The sequence below is a fragment of the Gymnoscopelus braueri genome (assembly GCF_963280865.1).
Source record: "Gymnoscopelus braueri genome assembly, chromosome: 23".
Lineage (NCBI taxonomy): Eukaryota > Metazoa > Chordata > Actinopteri > Myctophiformes > Myctophidae > Gymnoscopelus > Gymnoscopelus braueri.
Genome location: NC_137625.1, coordinates 9,935,556 through 9,950,674, shown reverse-complemented (window position 1 = coordinate 9,950,674; position 15,119 = coordinate 9,935,556). Strand labels below are relative to the sequence as shown.

Sequence of the window (15,119 nt, the reverse complement as noted above, 5' to 3'; positions counted from 1 at the left end):
CGATCTCGCGCTAGCCAGGGCATCAGCTATGAGTCGGATGTGTGCAGCCTGTGTGTGTGTGTGTGTGTGTGCAGCCTGTGTGTGTGTGTGTGTGTGTGTGCGCGCACGCGTCTGGATGGGAGCCAGTTCGCCAGTCGCCTTGGTCACCCCTCAGCGATCAGGGAGGGTCCCTGACAGAATGACCTAGCGAAGAGTCACTGAACCTGCAAACACGAAGGGGCCAAAGAGGATCATGGGAGGGTTGGAGGGGTGGGAGGAGGGGGGTCCAACATCAGAAGAGATCTCAGTAATAGAAAAGGGTTTTAACCTTAATGTTGGAGCCAAAACCCTGTTAGGGGCCAAGTAATCCCACCCTTGTGCTGCTGTCATTTGAAGTGGCAGATTTTTTTCTCTCTCTCTCTCTCTCAAGACAGTAGTGCGGCAAGAAGGTCTCGATCAAATATTGCAGAAATCAGGATTGTTTTGCTGAAAGTTACGTTTCTCTCTGTGCCTTTGGCAGAGGTACTCCACACCATGCAATCCAAGACTTGGACTGGAACCAAGACAAACAATGAATTCTAGATGACAGATGAGAGTTGATCTCATACAGAAATGAAAACAATAACATGCTGCTGCTGCTGCTGGTGAACCACAGCTACTCGCCTGACCTGTTCTATGCACCCCAGTTAGATAAGAACATGACTTCACAGGCATTACATTTCATAACAAGCATTCTGCCCTTGAGTTCATGAGTCTTGTGTGTATACTGTATCTTGCTTATTTCAACCGTTTTAATTTCAAGGACCTCCGTTTGTTAAAATCTTTATCTCTGGGTCCTCAAATCTACACTGTAAAATCCTCAATGTTAATTTAACTCTGAGAGAACCAAGAGGGTCCATTTGGTTCCATCTGTACACTCTCTGAGTTACAGACCTGTAAGGGCCCATTTGGTCCCCAACTGTGAACCATTTAGCTGGGGATCCCCTGGAACCCCCTCAATGACCCCACGTTGAGAGCCAGTGTACTGTGTGTTATGCTCTGCCGAAAAAAGAAAGAAAGAAAAAAGCATCTTGAATTTGAACTTGGGTCATTTCACAGAAAGTATAATTCACTCCCGCAAAATAACTAAAACATAAAGGCTTGCACAGGTGGAATAACTTGACCGTTCAGAATATGTACAGCGTTAACAAGTGCATCCTGAGTAGTCTAGGGGCCCCGGACAGATAGACAGACTCTTTTGAATATCCAAATTCTTGTCGTAATCAAGAGAAAAACACAGTCTTCCCTCACAATCAACATGCCCGTGTTACACTGTGTCAGAATGCTTGGAAGCACTTGAAAGAGTTCAGCCCAAAACATGGAGGTATGTAGCATATCTAATCATTCAACACAAGTATTATGATTCTCTTCTTACCATGAAAAAAATAAAATATCCGTCAGTGAATAGGCTCGGGCACTTCGGGTAAAATATGCAAATTAGCATGCTTGAAATTTCCCATATGAAATCTATCTGCAGCAAGACAATGAGAAAATAATTACAACAGAGGTAGAATTACAATGACCATTTTAATCAACCCCTGCACTAGCATTTCACCCTATTTATACCATTTTTGATTCCCTGACCCCTCGCTAAGTAATCACTCGAAAATTGCAGCTTGGTTTATAATACGCCCCAGACACATTATTTCTGTAAAGACAGGGGTCTGAGGATTACGATAAAGATATGAATCTTGCATAACAAAAAACTCACGCCGCTCATTTCACATACAAAATAAAAGTGTTAATGAGCCGGCATGCTGACATCGGAATATTACTGAGAGAGTATCTGACGGTTCAGGAAGTTGGATTCTATTTGTATTGCGCAGAAAAGGTATTAAGATGATGAGGATAAAACATTTGCCCTTTGTTTTATGTCACTTAAGAGCCATTTAACAAAAATTAAAATCAGCTGTAATATCATAACACTATATGGCTGCGGATATCATTTTTAATTGCAGCAGCATCTTTTTGCCAGATTCATGCAATTATATGATAGTCATCTATTAAACAATCCATCTTTTAGTGGATTTTTTTATGTGTCACATTCACTTCTAAAAAGGTCATTTTCTGCACCTACACAGCAACGTCCTCCGTGTTCATCTAAGGGTGTACAAAAGGACCCTTTGGGTCCATTTGGTTCCATTTGCACACCCTCTGGGTCAAAAGAACATTATGTATTTGACAGTGTATAGGTAATAACCTTGAAGGCCTGCTGGTAAAGACTCCAATCAGTGACACAGACAAAGGCCAGCGTAATGTCTTCCTTTTCAAAGACAAGTGCCATGTTATTTGACCTTCCATTCACATGACAGAATTTCCCTCAGATAAAAGGGAGAGGACTTGTTCTTCAGCACCAGTAAGGTCATCTTTACCCACAATTGAGGAAACGCATTTGGAGAAAAAAAGAAGAGGAATTTGACAATGCAGTGAATAATGTGACGATTAAAAAAAATCCCTATATATTTGACGTGGCCTCGTGGCAATTTATTTCCTAGGCAAGGGCCCAGAAGAGCCTGTGGCCCTGGATGCAGGCGATAGCGGCTCCTTGAAAAATCCGGGGAGGTCTCTTGAGGAATGTCTCTTTAGCACTCATGAGAATTTCTGTCCTCCCTCAGGATACTGGGGACAAGGAGTGAGCATGACAAGGGCCTTACAGCCAGGAGACCTGGCAGGAAGCTAACATTTTTGTCATTGTTGACAGGCTCAACGTGGCAGACAGCTCAGTGGCAAGGGAACATGGCATCTCAAAACTCGACATCACACTGCATCCGCGCTGTCGTTCAGCAGCACAATCTTGTGCCACACACAGAGCCACAAGTGTGCAGGTTTCCACGCCAGGAAAACAATATACGGTACCAGCTAATGTTGCTAATTAGCAAACCATAGTCTGCCTTAACTTCAGTTCATCTCAGTACAAAAAAAAGGACATTTAAAATAAAACTGAAATCCAGAACTTATTCTAATGGATGAAATATAATAATATAATATGACTAGTACATCTGCAGATGTTGGAAATGGTCTCTCTACTCTTTACTTGAGATGTATATGGTGTCAGGTAGGGTACCTACCGGTTGACAAGTAGTGCTGCCTGAAGCTCATAAGCGCAATATCCCCCTTGGCAGAGAGAGGACAGTCTCTCGGGTGAGCAGCAGAAATTTGGTCTCTCGTGCAAAGAGACCTGGGTTCAAATCTCGGTTAACAAACTCACGGATTGCAGCTGTAACTTGTTTTGGACTGAATTTACAGGTAAAGCTATAGGGCAGCGAACTTATTTTGCTGTCCGTCAACAGGCCACCACCAGTGGCTTGCTAATCCCCAAATTTAACTAGCCCCTCTCACTATTTTACAAGCCAACTGGGCTTTTAGGAATGGACCGGAGCTCTCAAATGATGTCTGGTTACCTGCCAACCGGCAGCGAAGCCAAAAGCTCCCAAGCAGCCACAGCCAACCGTCGCCAGCATTTCGTCAGGTAAATTTCCAGTCGGTTAATTGCCATCCCCACCATTACAGACATAAACGAGTCCTGGCTGAGCTCTCAATACCTGTGCATACGTTCCACCTGCTAAACTGGCAGAGGGAAATTCTAAATAGCACGCTTATGCCTTGAAGTGATCCCTTTGTAGGTCGCACTGTAAGCAGTTTTTTTTGTATGCTGGTTTGTTTGAGGTTTTGCACGGTGGAGGCATGGTTTAATGACTCCCCGAACAACATTGTGTTGCCTCATGTAAACAGAAATTGCTCTGTGGTTAAGTAGAACAGTGTGTTTCCTACAGCATATACAGCCTCCGCTAAGGCAACGGTTCCCAAACGGTGTCATGAAACAAGTCTTTGACAACCACACACACATATAAATATATATTCATGTCCCAATACAGAGGCAAATTCTACCCTAAAAGTATATACTGTATTTTAACCACTTTCAACCTGTCATCCCTATTTTGGGCATGTCATTATATATATATATACGGTACACATGTAATTAATTATTCACACATTTTCAAAAATAGCCAATCTACAAGCTCACGACGGATCGTGACCTTGTTGATCCGTTATCCCCGCTATGAATAAAGGTGTGCCTTGATATTTTGACTTTGACCCCATTGGGGTGTGCCTTGGGCACCAAAAAGTTCGAAACCCCCTGCGGTGTAAGGCCTCCCTCTTGTTCCGACAGAAATAAGCAGAAACATCGCAGAAACAGGCGCGAGCCATAGAAACAGACGGCAGGGAAGGAAAACAGATGGAGGGGGGCAGGATGTGGGCAGGCAGATGATCTCCTATTGATTTCCTGTTTCTGCGGTGAAGAAGGCTCTCAATTATCCCCAGCAGCAATGCAATCCACATGGTCAGCGGCAACCCACCAATCCACACAGACACCGCCTGCTTCACGACACAAAGTCAACGGCACCGCCCTCAGCGTCAAGTTTACATCTAACTTTCATTTACCACTTAATCCATTAGGACCCGGGAACGCATCTGTGTCATTTTTTTATTTTCTTTGGGCTATTCAAATATAGCAGATATACAAGCTCATAGTGCGGGCACCGACTGCTGCGCTATGAGCTAGTAGATCTGCTTTTTAGAAAAATTGTGATTGTGATTAATATAAAAATATATACATTTTTAACTCAAATCTTTGCTTCTGGGGGTCCCTGGAACAAAATATTTTGAAATATGGGGGGGGACAAATACATATCATTTTGGGGGTGCTTGACATGAAAAAAGTTTGTGAACATATATAGCAAAAAAACCTGTTAGGATTTAGAAGACATTTGTAGAATCCCCAAAAGCAAACATTTGAGTTAAAAATGTTAAAAAATATATATATTCAAAGATTTGCACAAATATTAAAGTTTTTTCTAAAATAGCAGATCTACAAGCTCATAGTGCGGCAATCTGTGCCGCATTATGAACTGCTATTTTTGAATAGCCAAATAAATCTAAAATGACACAGATGCGTTGCCGGTCTTAATGGGTTAAGCTCTATAAGTCTACATACAGTATGTCATCGTATGACGAACAAACGGAAATAGCCAAACTACAAGCCCACAACACGTGTTGTGAGCTTGTAGTTTGTAGCGTGACGGCCTCCCCACTCTGCCTGTCTGGGGCCGGCTCATTCCCAGCAGGGGAGGTGATTGGCAGAGTGGCGTTGCTGAGGTAGGTCGTCAGCCACTGGGCCTCACCTGGGGGGTGACTGGGGAAACTAACACTGTCTCTTCTCCTCCAGTGAGCAATGATAATAATAAAATAAATGATTTGTATTGCACTTTACATTTGAACAAACCTCAAAGTGCTACAGTACAGAATAAAAACATTTGCAAAAAAAACGAGAAAAGAAGGGTCTTAAAAATAATTATTTAAAAACAAGCAAGGGGGAAAAGAAAACCGAGGCGTTAAAACCTTAAAAGCAATTAAACAAGAGCAGTTGCCTTTTGTTTGAGTTAAGTTTAAATAAATTACTTTTTCTTTTTTACATTTTACTGATGTGTGGACTCCCTATTTGTTACATACTACACCCGGTATGTGACATGAGTGCACAAACGCATTATCTGAAAAGCCCAGTTCATGTTCTTGCAATTTTCTCAAACAAGTGGTAGCGCAATCCTCTTCACGGGAGCTTCGCTTACCAGCCATTGTGTGCCTGTGAGTGTTGCGTGTGTTGAAAGGGGGGCATCACTTACTGTACAAAGCAAAAGTGTTGTCACAGGCTTATCTCCCGAGATGAAAGAACTCGACGCCTCCCGCAACGAGTGCAACGCTCCACACTACACCTGCCACGCTTAGTGAGACCCCTGATAGAAACACTTTTCTTCCCATCGTTTTGCAACCAAATCTCTTTTCCTCGCTGCTTCAGTAAACAAGCCACTGGCAAGTCATTAAGCAGAAGATCAAAAAAATAGAAGAAAGAAAATAAATAAATAAATAAATGAATAAATAGAAGAGGCAGGAAAAAGGCGCCTTGGAAAAAGTTAACAACCTAGAAACAAAAAGAGCTGTTGTGTCAAACGCTAACACAAGTCTGATTATAACTAACGCGGTCACAGGGATGGAAGCAATCAGCCGCTATTAGCCTCGCTTGACACCTCTCTTAGCCAACAATAAAGCGCAAAACTTTTCCAGGCTGCTACCTTGTCTGACCTGCAATCTATATGTTCAGCATCAAGTCACAGTGCATCTAGTCATAACGAGACACAGGGGGAGCGAGACTCAACTAACTCACCGCTCCAGTTATTATCGCTTCAGTGTGCGTTCCGCACCCGTGACCGAGAAAGCAACACGTCCGAGCTCAGAGCTCGACGTGACGGGAGGCGACTGCCGTTTGTCGTGTTGGTGCGGATGGTGGTGAATGTTAGAACATTCCAGACAGAGCAGGTTGCTTCTATTATTTCAGAGTTACAAGGGGGCTTGTGGAAATAGGGTGTAACAAGCTACTTTTCCATGCTCTGGGAATACAAAACAGTGAGAAGTTTCCCGTCAACGCAATTAAGTTTCCCATATTAATTTCATGAGAACAAAAATTAAGACAAGATGCAGATGCGGACAGCAGTGAGAAGAAGTAGGAACCATTCCCATAGCATCTGATATATAGCCTAAGTACCTCAGTTTTAGAGGCGGTTATAGAGTTTCACACAAGTGGAACACATGCAGAAGACTGCATCGTGCAAAAGAAGCAGTGCTTCTCAAGACTGGCGTAACCACCTGTCTCCACATGGCGAATCAAAACACCTTCAGCCAAGGCAGGGGTACTCTGCTCCAATAGGTAAATATTTGGTATCGCCTACAAAACACTGTGGCTAAACTGCAATCAGTGGTCTGCAGAGAGTCAGCGGCCAAAACCGCGACAGGATTTCCTCCCTCCCACAACACAGCGCTGAGGGTTGGACGGAGAAGCCGAGCGCAGAGACCCGGCCAAGTCTTGGTCATTAAGCTAGAATGAGAGAGCTTGCATGCTAGTGCTCACAAGCCATGCCACAGGGCTCCAATGCTATCTTGATACTTTTATTTGGAAAATGCCAAGCCTAATGTTTTAGTTGGACTGCCGATGGCGCTTCGGAACGTAGAGTACATGCCCTGCTCTGCAGACGCCGTCAGAATGCAACACACAACTGACACCTGGACGGGCGAGGCCTGTTTAATGTCGCGAAAGCACACAAACGTTGCTAAGCTCCCAGCTCCAACAGTTTGTACACAAGCATATTGCCATCTCACTAAACAAGGTGAATGTGTCAGTGTGAATGTGTCTTTGCGCTGTGTAGCTGGTCACTGTCGTTGTCACTGAAGTAACACACACAGGACATCCTGTCATCTACCCACGGCTTTGTTCCAGCTCGTTAACACTTACTTCGTACAGGCTCACAATGGCCAGGCGTCCCCTCTGTGACAGGACTCGGTCCTCCAGTGGCGGCGTCCCTGGGTGACGCGGTTTTGGGTGGCGTTTCAGTTCCTGACGAGTCAGTGTCACGGGCATCTGGGATCAAAGGAACAGACACCGGGGTGAAGGAGCAAAACTGTCTGGACATTAGCTTATGAATGGTGTTAAGTTATGTTATGTTATGTTATGTTGTTGTTATGTTATGTTATGGTGCATAAGGGAGAGAGAGTGACAGAGAAGGGTGACCTATGTGTGTGCGTGACAGAGACAACAGCAATGGAGTGACAGTGGGGACAAGCAAAGTGGAAAAACAAACTCCTGCAGTTGTTTATTTCAATGTTATCCCGTTAAAAACGTGACTGTTCTAAATTAAGGGGCATTACCGCCCTTCTTCCAAAACAGATGTAAACTCTTGAGCACAGGGGTCAACCTCCACTGCGGACATAATGTCAGGGACAGCGGCTAGACAAGCCAGAGAGGTGCAGGCCTGTGCAGTGCATGTTCTTTTTGCCAGATAAAACACAGGCCCTTGGCGAATATAGTTGCACAACATGGTGGGGCGGTACAGGTAAAAGCGCCAGATTTCTGGATCTTATTTGCTCTCGTTCTGCTCCCGGGCGTGCTCTACCTGCCAAGCGCTTTTTACAGCCATAAAGGCAGCATTCATCTAAACTGGAAAAAGTCAGTACGCAACTAAACCATGGGCCCTGATAGCTGCGCACAGAAAACCCGAGAGAGACAGCTTCAGTCACTTCTCCCATTCGGATCCTTGTTTTTTGGACATCTTGACACCAGAACTTGACTGGCTCTTGATTCACTGCACAATGCGGCTTTGTTCAGTAAATAAGGCAGCCACAATGACTTTATTCACTGGTTCAGTGCCAGACGCCTGCTCACAGATCCTGCTTGTGGTTTCAGTATGCCGAGTTTCTCTTGTGTTTGGAGCTCTAGTCTAATACTTGCTTCCCCTTGCAAAGATCACAGGAGAGAGAGGAGGAAAAAAAAGGGGAAAACAGTGAGCAATGATTCAGCAAAACATTAACAACAGCGTTCACCAAAGCCGGGAGTGTTGATGCATTTGTTTCCGACGCTGCAACGGGCTCTTGTTTTGTAAGCAATGATGGATGGCGGGTGGAGTTGGAACGGAGCACGCAGGCCTCGCTAGCTCGAGATAGATATGGCACAATCTCAGCCCGGGGCTGATGTATGGTGAATCTTTAGCCCCGGCGTGACGGCCGAGATCGATGCACAGATGCCTATAGCGGCATCGCCAGTGGTGGCGGTGGCAGCAGCGCTGTGTGATGCATCGCGGTATTTAGTGATCACAGTTAGAAATAAATTGGTCTATTCTCAGTACATCCACAGTCCCCAGAGGGAGAGGGGGGGGAGAGAGAGAGGCGGAGGGGGGGTCCAGTCTTAACTGAGAGCGCCTTTTGAAGGTCCAGTGAAAATCCATTCGCAATCCACCAGTCGCACTGATTGCTTACTTTGTCCTACTTTGCTATTTTTTGACAGTGCCGTAATGATACTCAGTATAAATAGTATGGTGAATGGTCCATTGCTTGTTTGAAGAAAAATGAAAAAAGGGGGGTGTGAGTGGGGGGCGTGGGGAGGGAACGCAAGCTTATTTTACATGTGATAATCGCACCGGGCAACTAGAAAGTTAATTAAAAACTATAATTGGCCGTGGTTATAGTCGGTTACTTCAATCTTTATTGGGGGAGAGAAGGAAAACATCATGATTCATGGCTAATGGTGCTATATACAGCACAGTAGATATATGTGTACTAAAGCCAAAGGAATAATAATTTCAAAGGAAGACCTTAAAAGGTTGTTGTTATTCCTCTTCATGAATGTATTCATGTTGACAAGCGAATCGTACTGCTTTATAATTTCATCCAGTGTATACTATTCGCATAAACCCCCGCCCGCCCGCCCACCCACACTACTTGGCCACATAGGCAACATAAATCTAAGTGTTTATAACTATGTTTCCGTATATTCTCAGGCGTGGGAAAAAGTCGTTTGAAAGGAACACAGTGTACACTAACTACAGTAACTCACTCAGGGAGAGACATGATTCACACTGATGGGGATGATCAACAGCAACAAAAGCAAAGCATTATCATTATCAGCTGAGCTCACATTCTAATAGGCCTGTACTGTAATGTCCAATTCAAAACCCAGTTCAGAGAACTGTCCTGTTAGGGTTTGCTGGCAAGGGAGCGTATCTACAGTATGTTCCCCGCTTAAGACCCTAAGCCTAACCCTAAGGTAAGAGGGGAACATAGAACCCGGGGAACATAGGGATGACCCTGCTGGCACTCATTAGTGTAAAGTGACTAAGTACATTTACTCAAGTACTGTACTTAAGTACAATTTTGAGGTATTTTCACTTTACTGGGGTATTTCAGTTTTCAGTACTTTTACTTCCACTCCACTACATCTCAAGAGGCAAATATTGTACTTTTACTCCACTACAATTATTTGAAAACATTAGTTAATACTAGTTACTTTGTAGATTTGGATTATTATTACAAAACATTTACCACTTCAGCCCTATATACATTTCAGCCATTTGAAAAAAGCCAATATACAAGCTCACAATGTGCCGCGGTGTGAAGCATTGTGAGCTTGTAGATCTGCTATTTTCCAAAAACAAAATAACAATTTTACACTTGTGAAATGGGACATTCTGCATAATGACTACTTTCTACTTTTAGTAGGCCTACTTTAAGTACATTCTGATACCAATACTTTTGTACTTTTACTCAAATAAATGTTGTACTGTACACTTGTAACAGAGTGTTTCTACATTGCAGTGTTGATACTTTTACTTAAGTAAAAAAAAATGTGAGTACTTTTCCCACCACTGCTGGCACTTACCTTGTGAGTTGGACAGAAGGGGGTTTGTCTCCTCCTGGTTAGGGTCCTGCTGCCCTGGTGGAGGTAGGACCGTCTCTTTGGACATGAGACAGCTGTCTTGTCAAGTCACCCACCCACACACACACACATACACAGACACACACACACACACACACACACACACACACACACACACACAGACACACACACGCTTGAATAAGTTCCTCCCTTAATCTTCCCTTCAGCTCTGTGAAAGTGAACGGGACTTGATCACACCTCCCTCAAAAAGACACGCACACAAAAAGTAAAGCAACGCGAAAAGGGTCGATCACCATAATAAAGCAGTGTGTGTGAACTGTGTGTGAACTGTGTGTGTGTGTGTGTGTGTGTGTGTGCGTGCGTGCGCGCAGTGGTGGAAAGTAACTAAGTACATTTACTTAAGTACTGTACTTAAGTACAATTTTGAGGTATTTGTACTTTACTTGAGTATCTCCAAATTCCAATACTTTTACTTGTACTCCACTACATCTCAGAGGCAAATATTGTACTTTTACTCCACTACAATTATTTGAAAACTTTAGTTACTAGTTACTTTTCAGATATGAGTTATGAAATTGTGAAACATACATTAACCACTTTAGCCCTATTTCATACCTAGGCTATTTGAAAATAGCAGATCTACAAGCTCACAACGCGTCGACGCGTTGTGAGCTTGTAGATCTGCTATTTTCAAAATGTTTGTACTTTTACTTTTGGTACTTTAAGTACATTTTGATGCCAATACTTTTTTACTTTTACTCAAGTAAATTTTGAATTCTGGACTTTTACTTGTAACAGAGTATTTCTATATTGCAGTATTGGTACTTTTACTTAAGTAAAGAATTGTTGTACTTTTTCCACCACTGTGTGTGTGTGTGTGTGTGTGTGTGTGAGAGAGAGAGAGAGAGAGATGTTGGAGAAAGTGACGTCAATCTGCAGTATGTCGTTAAAACTTGGTGGATTTTTTTCCCTTCCCCGTCTGGCTTTACATAAATAAACGTGTTGAACAACAGCAGTGATTGATCGCGGTCAATCAATTCATCATGTGACTTATTAGAACCAAAAATAACTGATCCACAAGCTGACAACGCGTCAGCTTACAAGTACATCCGTTCAGTGGTGGAAAAAGTCAAATCACATCAAGTAAAAGTATCAATACTGCAATGTAGGGTTAGTAACAAAGTCCAGAATTCAAAATGTACTTGAGTAAAAGTACAAAAGTATTAGTATTAAGCAGTGGTGGAAAAAGTACCCAAATTATTTACTTAAGTAAAAGTACCAATACTGCAATATAGAAATACTATAAAGTATATAAAGTAAAGATCCAGAATTCAAAATGTACTTGAGTAAAAGTACAAAAGTATTGGCATCAAAATGTACTTAAAGTACCAAAAGTAAAAGTACTAAAATGTTTGAAAATAGCAGATCTACAAGCTCACAGTTGTGAGCTTGTAGATCGGCTATTTTCAAATAGCCTAGGTATAAAATAGGGCTAAAGTGGTTAATGTATGTTTCATAATATCATAATTCTGATGATCTGAAAAGTAACTAGTAACTAAAGTTTTCAAATAATTGTAGTAGAGTAAAAGTACAATATTTGCCTCTGAGATGTAGTGGAGTAGAAGTAAAAGTATTGGAAATTGGAAATACTCAAGTAAAGTACAAATACCTCAAAATTGTACTTAAGGACAGTACTTAAGTAAATGTACTTAGTTACTTTCCAACACTGGTATTAAGATGTACTTAAAGTAACAACAGTAGAAAGTACTCTTTATGCGAAATGTCCCGTTTCACAAGTTATCATAAATGTCTAAAATGTATTTAAAAAATCTGTTGAAATAGCAACAGACAAGCTCACAATGCGTTGCATCGCGACGCATTGTGAGCTTATAGATCGTCTATTTTCAAAAAGCCAAAGTTTAAATAAGGGCGGGCTGTAATAATAATCAAAATTTACAAAGTAACTAAAGTTGTCAAACAATTGAGGTGGAGTAAAAAGCACAATATTTGCCTCTGAGCTGTGTAGTGGAGTAGAAGTAAAACAAAGTACAGAAAATGGGGAAACACTCACAGTAAAGTAAAAGTACCTCAAAATGTTACTTAAGTACAGCACTTGAGTAAATGTACTTTGTTACTTTCCACTGCGCGTCAGCTTGTGTAGATCCGTTAATTTCGGCGAGCGGCGCCGTCGTACGACGGACAACAAGTCAGGATCGATGCTAATAAATCAGAACATGTGTGTTTATTATCATAAACTAAAGCAGCCTTTACCTTTCAAACATGCTTCAGCTCTGGCTCTGATCACCCATCCTATAGCAGCCCCGCGGTAAAACAAACGCTTCTTTCCCGGGAAAACTTTTGCCTTAAAGTAGTAGCTCAGGGAAAAAGTTGTGTACAAAACTTTTTGTTCCCCCCGCGATTACTGCGCCGAGAACAACAATATAGATCCCGTTTATTCCAGTTGTCGATGATGAAGGCTGGTAACCATAATAAATAATCCCTGGGACTTCTCTAGGGCGTGCAGCAACGCTAGGTAGTTTGCTGTGGTCTTTTTAGGATAGTTGTTGGACTAAAACATTCTCATCATATCCGGATTCCTGCAGCCAGCAGCGAACCAGCAGCACCCCGCCAGATGCACACAGTCATTACACAGCATGTGCTGGGTGAACTGGGCTACTCTGATTTCTTTTTTCTTTTCTTTCCTTTTTCCCCTTAAAGGAGAATTTTGGACTAAAGTTTTCTTACCTTTTCTATGACGTTATGATATCTTAGGATGAATGGTACAGTAGAAAAATTTCATAACTCCACCCCTGAGGCGCCACAGCTTAAAAGGTGCGCGGATAGGCCTTAGGTTAGATCACATATTTTAATAGCTTTTTTCTTTTTTTTTAGATCTGACGTTCATAGTGACAGAACACTGTCCCAAAAAAAAAAAAAACAGAAGTCTCGCTAGACGAGATTGAAATTTCGAGATTTCAATCTCGTCTAGCGAGACTTCTGTTTTTTTTGGTTGCATAGTGTTCTGTCACTATGAACGTCAGATCTCTCAAAAAAAAAAAAAAGCTATTAAAATATGTGATTACTTAAGTAGAAGTATGTATACTGCAATGTAGAAATACCCTGTTACAAGTACAAGTCTGGAATTAAAAAATGTATTTGTGTAAAAAGACACAAAAGTATTGGTATCATACTGTACTTAAAGTACAAAAAGTAGAAAGTAGTCTACTCATTATGCAGAATGTGCCATTTCACACGTTTTCAAATGTATAAAATTGTATGAAAATCTTTAGAAAATGTAGCAGATCTACAAGCTCACAATGCCTTGCATTGCGAGCTTGCGATCAGCTATTTTCAAATGGCCTAAATATACTGTATATAGGCCTGAAGGGATTAATGTATGTTTTGTGATAATAATCCAAATATATAAAGTAACGAGTAACTAAAGCTGTCAAATAATTGTATAGTGGAGTAAAAAGTACAATATTTGCCTCAGAGATGTAGTGGAGTAGAAGTAAAAGTATTGACATTTTTAGATAATCCAGTCCAGTAAAGTAAAAAATCCTCAAGTGTACTTAAGTACAGTAAGTTTGCGTAAATATACTTAGTTACTTTACACCACTGCCCTTAAGTTAAGTAGCTATAGGCCTACCACAATGTTGAAAAAAGTAACTTTTGATTTATTTAGTAAAAGGAACAATTAACAAACTATAGTATCAGTTGTTACTGCATTCAGATTTTTACTTGAGTAAATGTATACAAGTATTGGTATCACTAGTGTTGGAAGTACTCAGATTATTATTATTATTATTATTATTATTTACTTAAAGGACCATTTCACCCATTTTCAATCTATCCTCATATAAATGATCCCCACTAATGCAATGCTCATTATGAATACAGGATAGGTGGACATATAGGCTCATCTGGGCACCTCGATGTAAAATTGGCTATTTTGTCCAAAATGTAAAAAGAAAAAAAGGTCTTAAGTATTGTAAAGAATGCATGATGTGAACATGCACGGTACATCATTATCAGACTTAATTGTATCCTTCAACTTCTTGTTTATGCCCCAAAATGACTGGATATACAGCTTTTGTAGCAATTTGTAGCAATTGTATATATAATAAATATCAGACCTTAATTGTCGAATGTTTAAGCATATTCTAATCCTATATACTTTACTTTACTTAACAATATTTTCTAAATATTTTACTTATTAACATTTGGGGGGGGGGGGAAATGCCAATTTAACACAGAGGTGCCGACTCTTCCTTGGTGCCCACCTATCCTGGCACCCTCATTATAATATGGTACCACTTTTGTCTATACTCACTCTGTGTCTCAGTGTAGGGCTGTGGACAGTTCAGAAATCCGCCTACTAGTGACATCATCATTGGCAGGTATGGAGATTTGGTCAACAAGAATACCGGTAATCATAACACATTATAAAGGATTATACAATGACTTATACGGTCAAGTATTTGAATACGTCATAATTGTTGGACATTCACAGACCTTTTTGCCAGACCCAAGGGGTCGGGCTTACATGAGGCTTTGTATCTGTTTTCTCCATACATCGGCATGGTCACTTTGTCCCCCGGCCCCAGCCAAAAAAGTCTGTCCCCCTTTCGTCCCCTTTCGTCACGAACTATTCATGACATCATGAACTTCAGTTATAAAGTGGTTTGTAGGTGTGTTACATACTAGGACTTCATTCTGGGTCTGGCAGAACCAGGTCTCCTGGTCTTGTTTTCGTGTATTAGTGTTTTATCATAGTTGAAATACATTATAATAATCTTATAATGTATTATAATCAGTCTTATAA

General features: G+C 41.4%; 1 protein-coding gene across 2 annotated transcripts in view; it reads right to left on the bottom strand.

The window, feature by feature from the left end:
* mdfic (MyoD family inhibitor domain containing) overlaps positions 1-12,906 on the bottom strand; it is a 34,806-nt gene extending 21,900 nt beyond the window's left edge. The window contains exons 1-3 of one of the 2 annotated variants that reach the window (XM_080420793.1): positions 12,566-12,906; positions 10,277-10,372; positions 7,361-7,486 (exon numbers count right to left, since the gene is read on the bottom strand). In XM_080420793.1, the coding sequence (XP_080276919.1) occupies positions 7,361-7,486; positions 10,277-10,361 (211 nt within the window). In that variant the 5' untranslated portion in view covers positions 10,362-10,372; positions 12,566-12,906. The remainder of the gene's footprint in view (positions 1-7,360; positions 7,487-10,276; positions 10,373-12,565) is intronic. The other variant, XM_080420792.1, reaches the window with a different exon arrangement.
* Between the last annotated feature and the right edge of the window lie 2,213 nt (positions 12,907-15,119).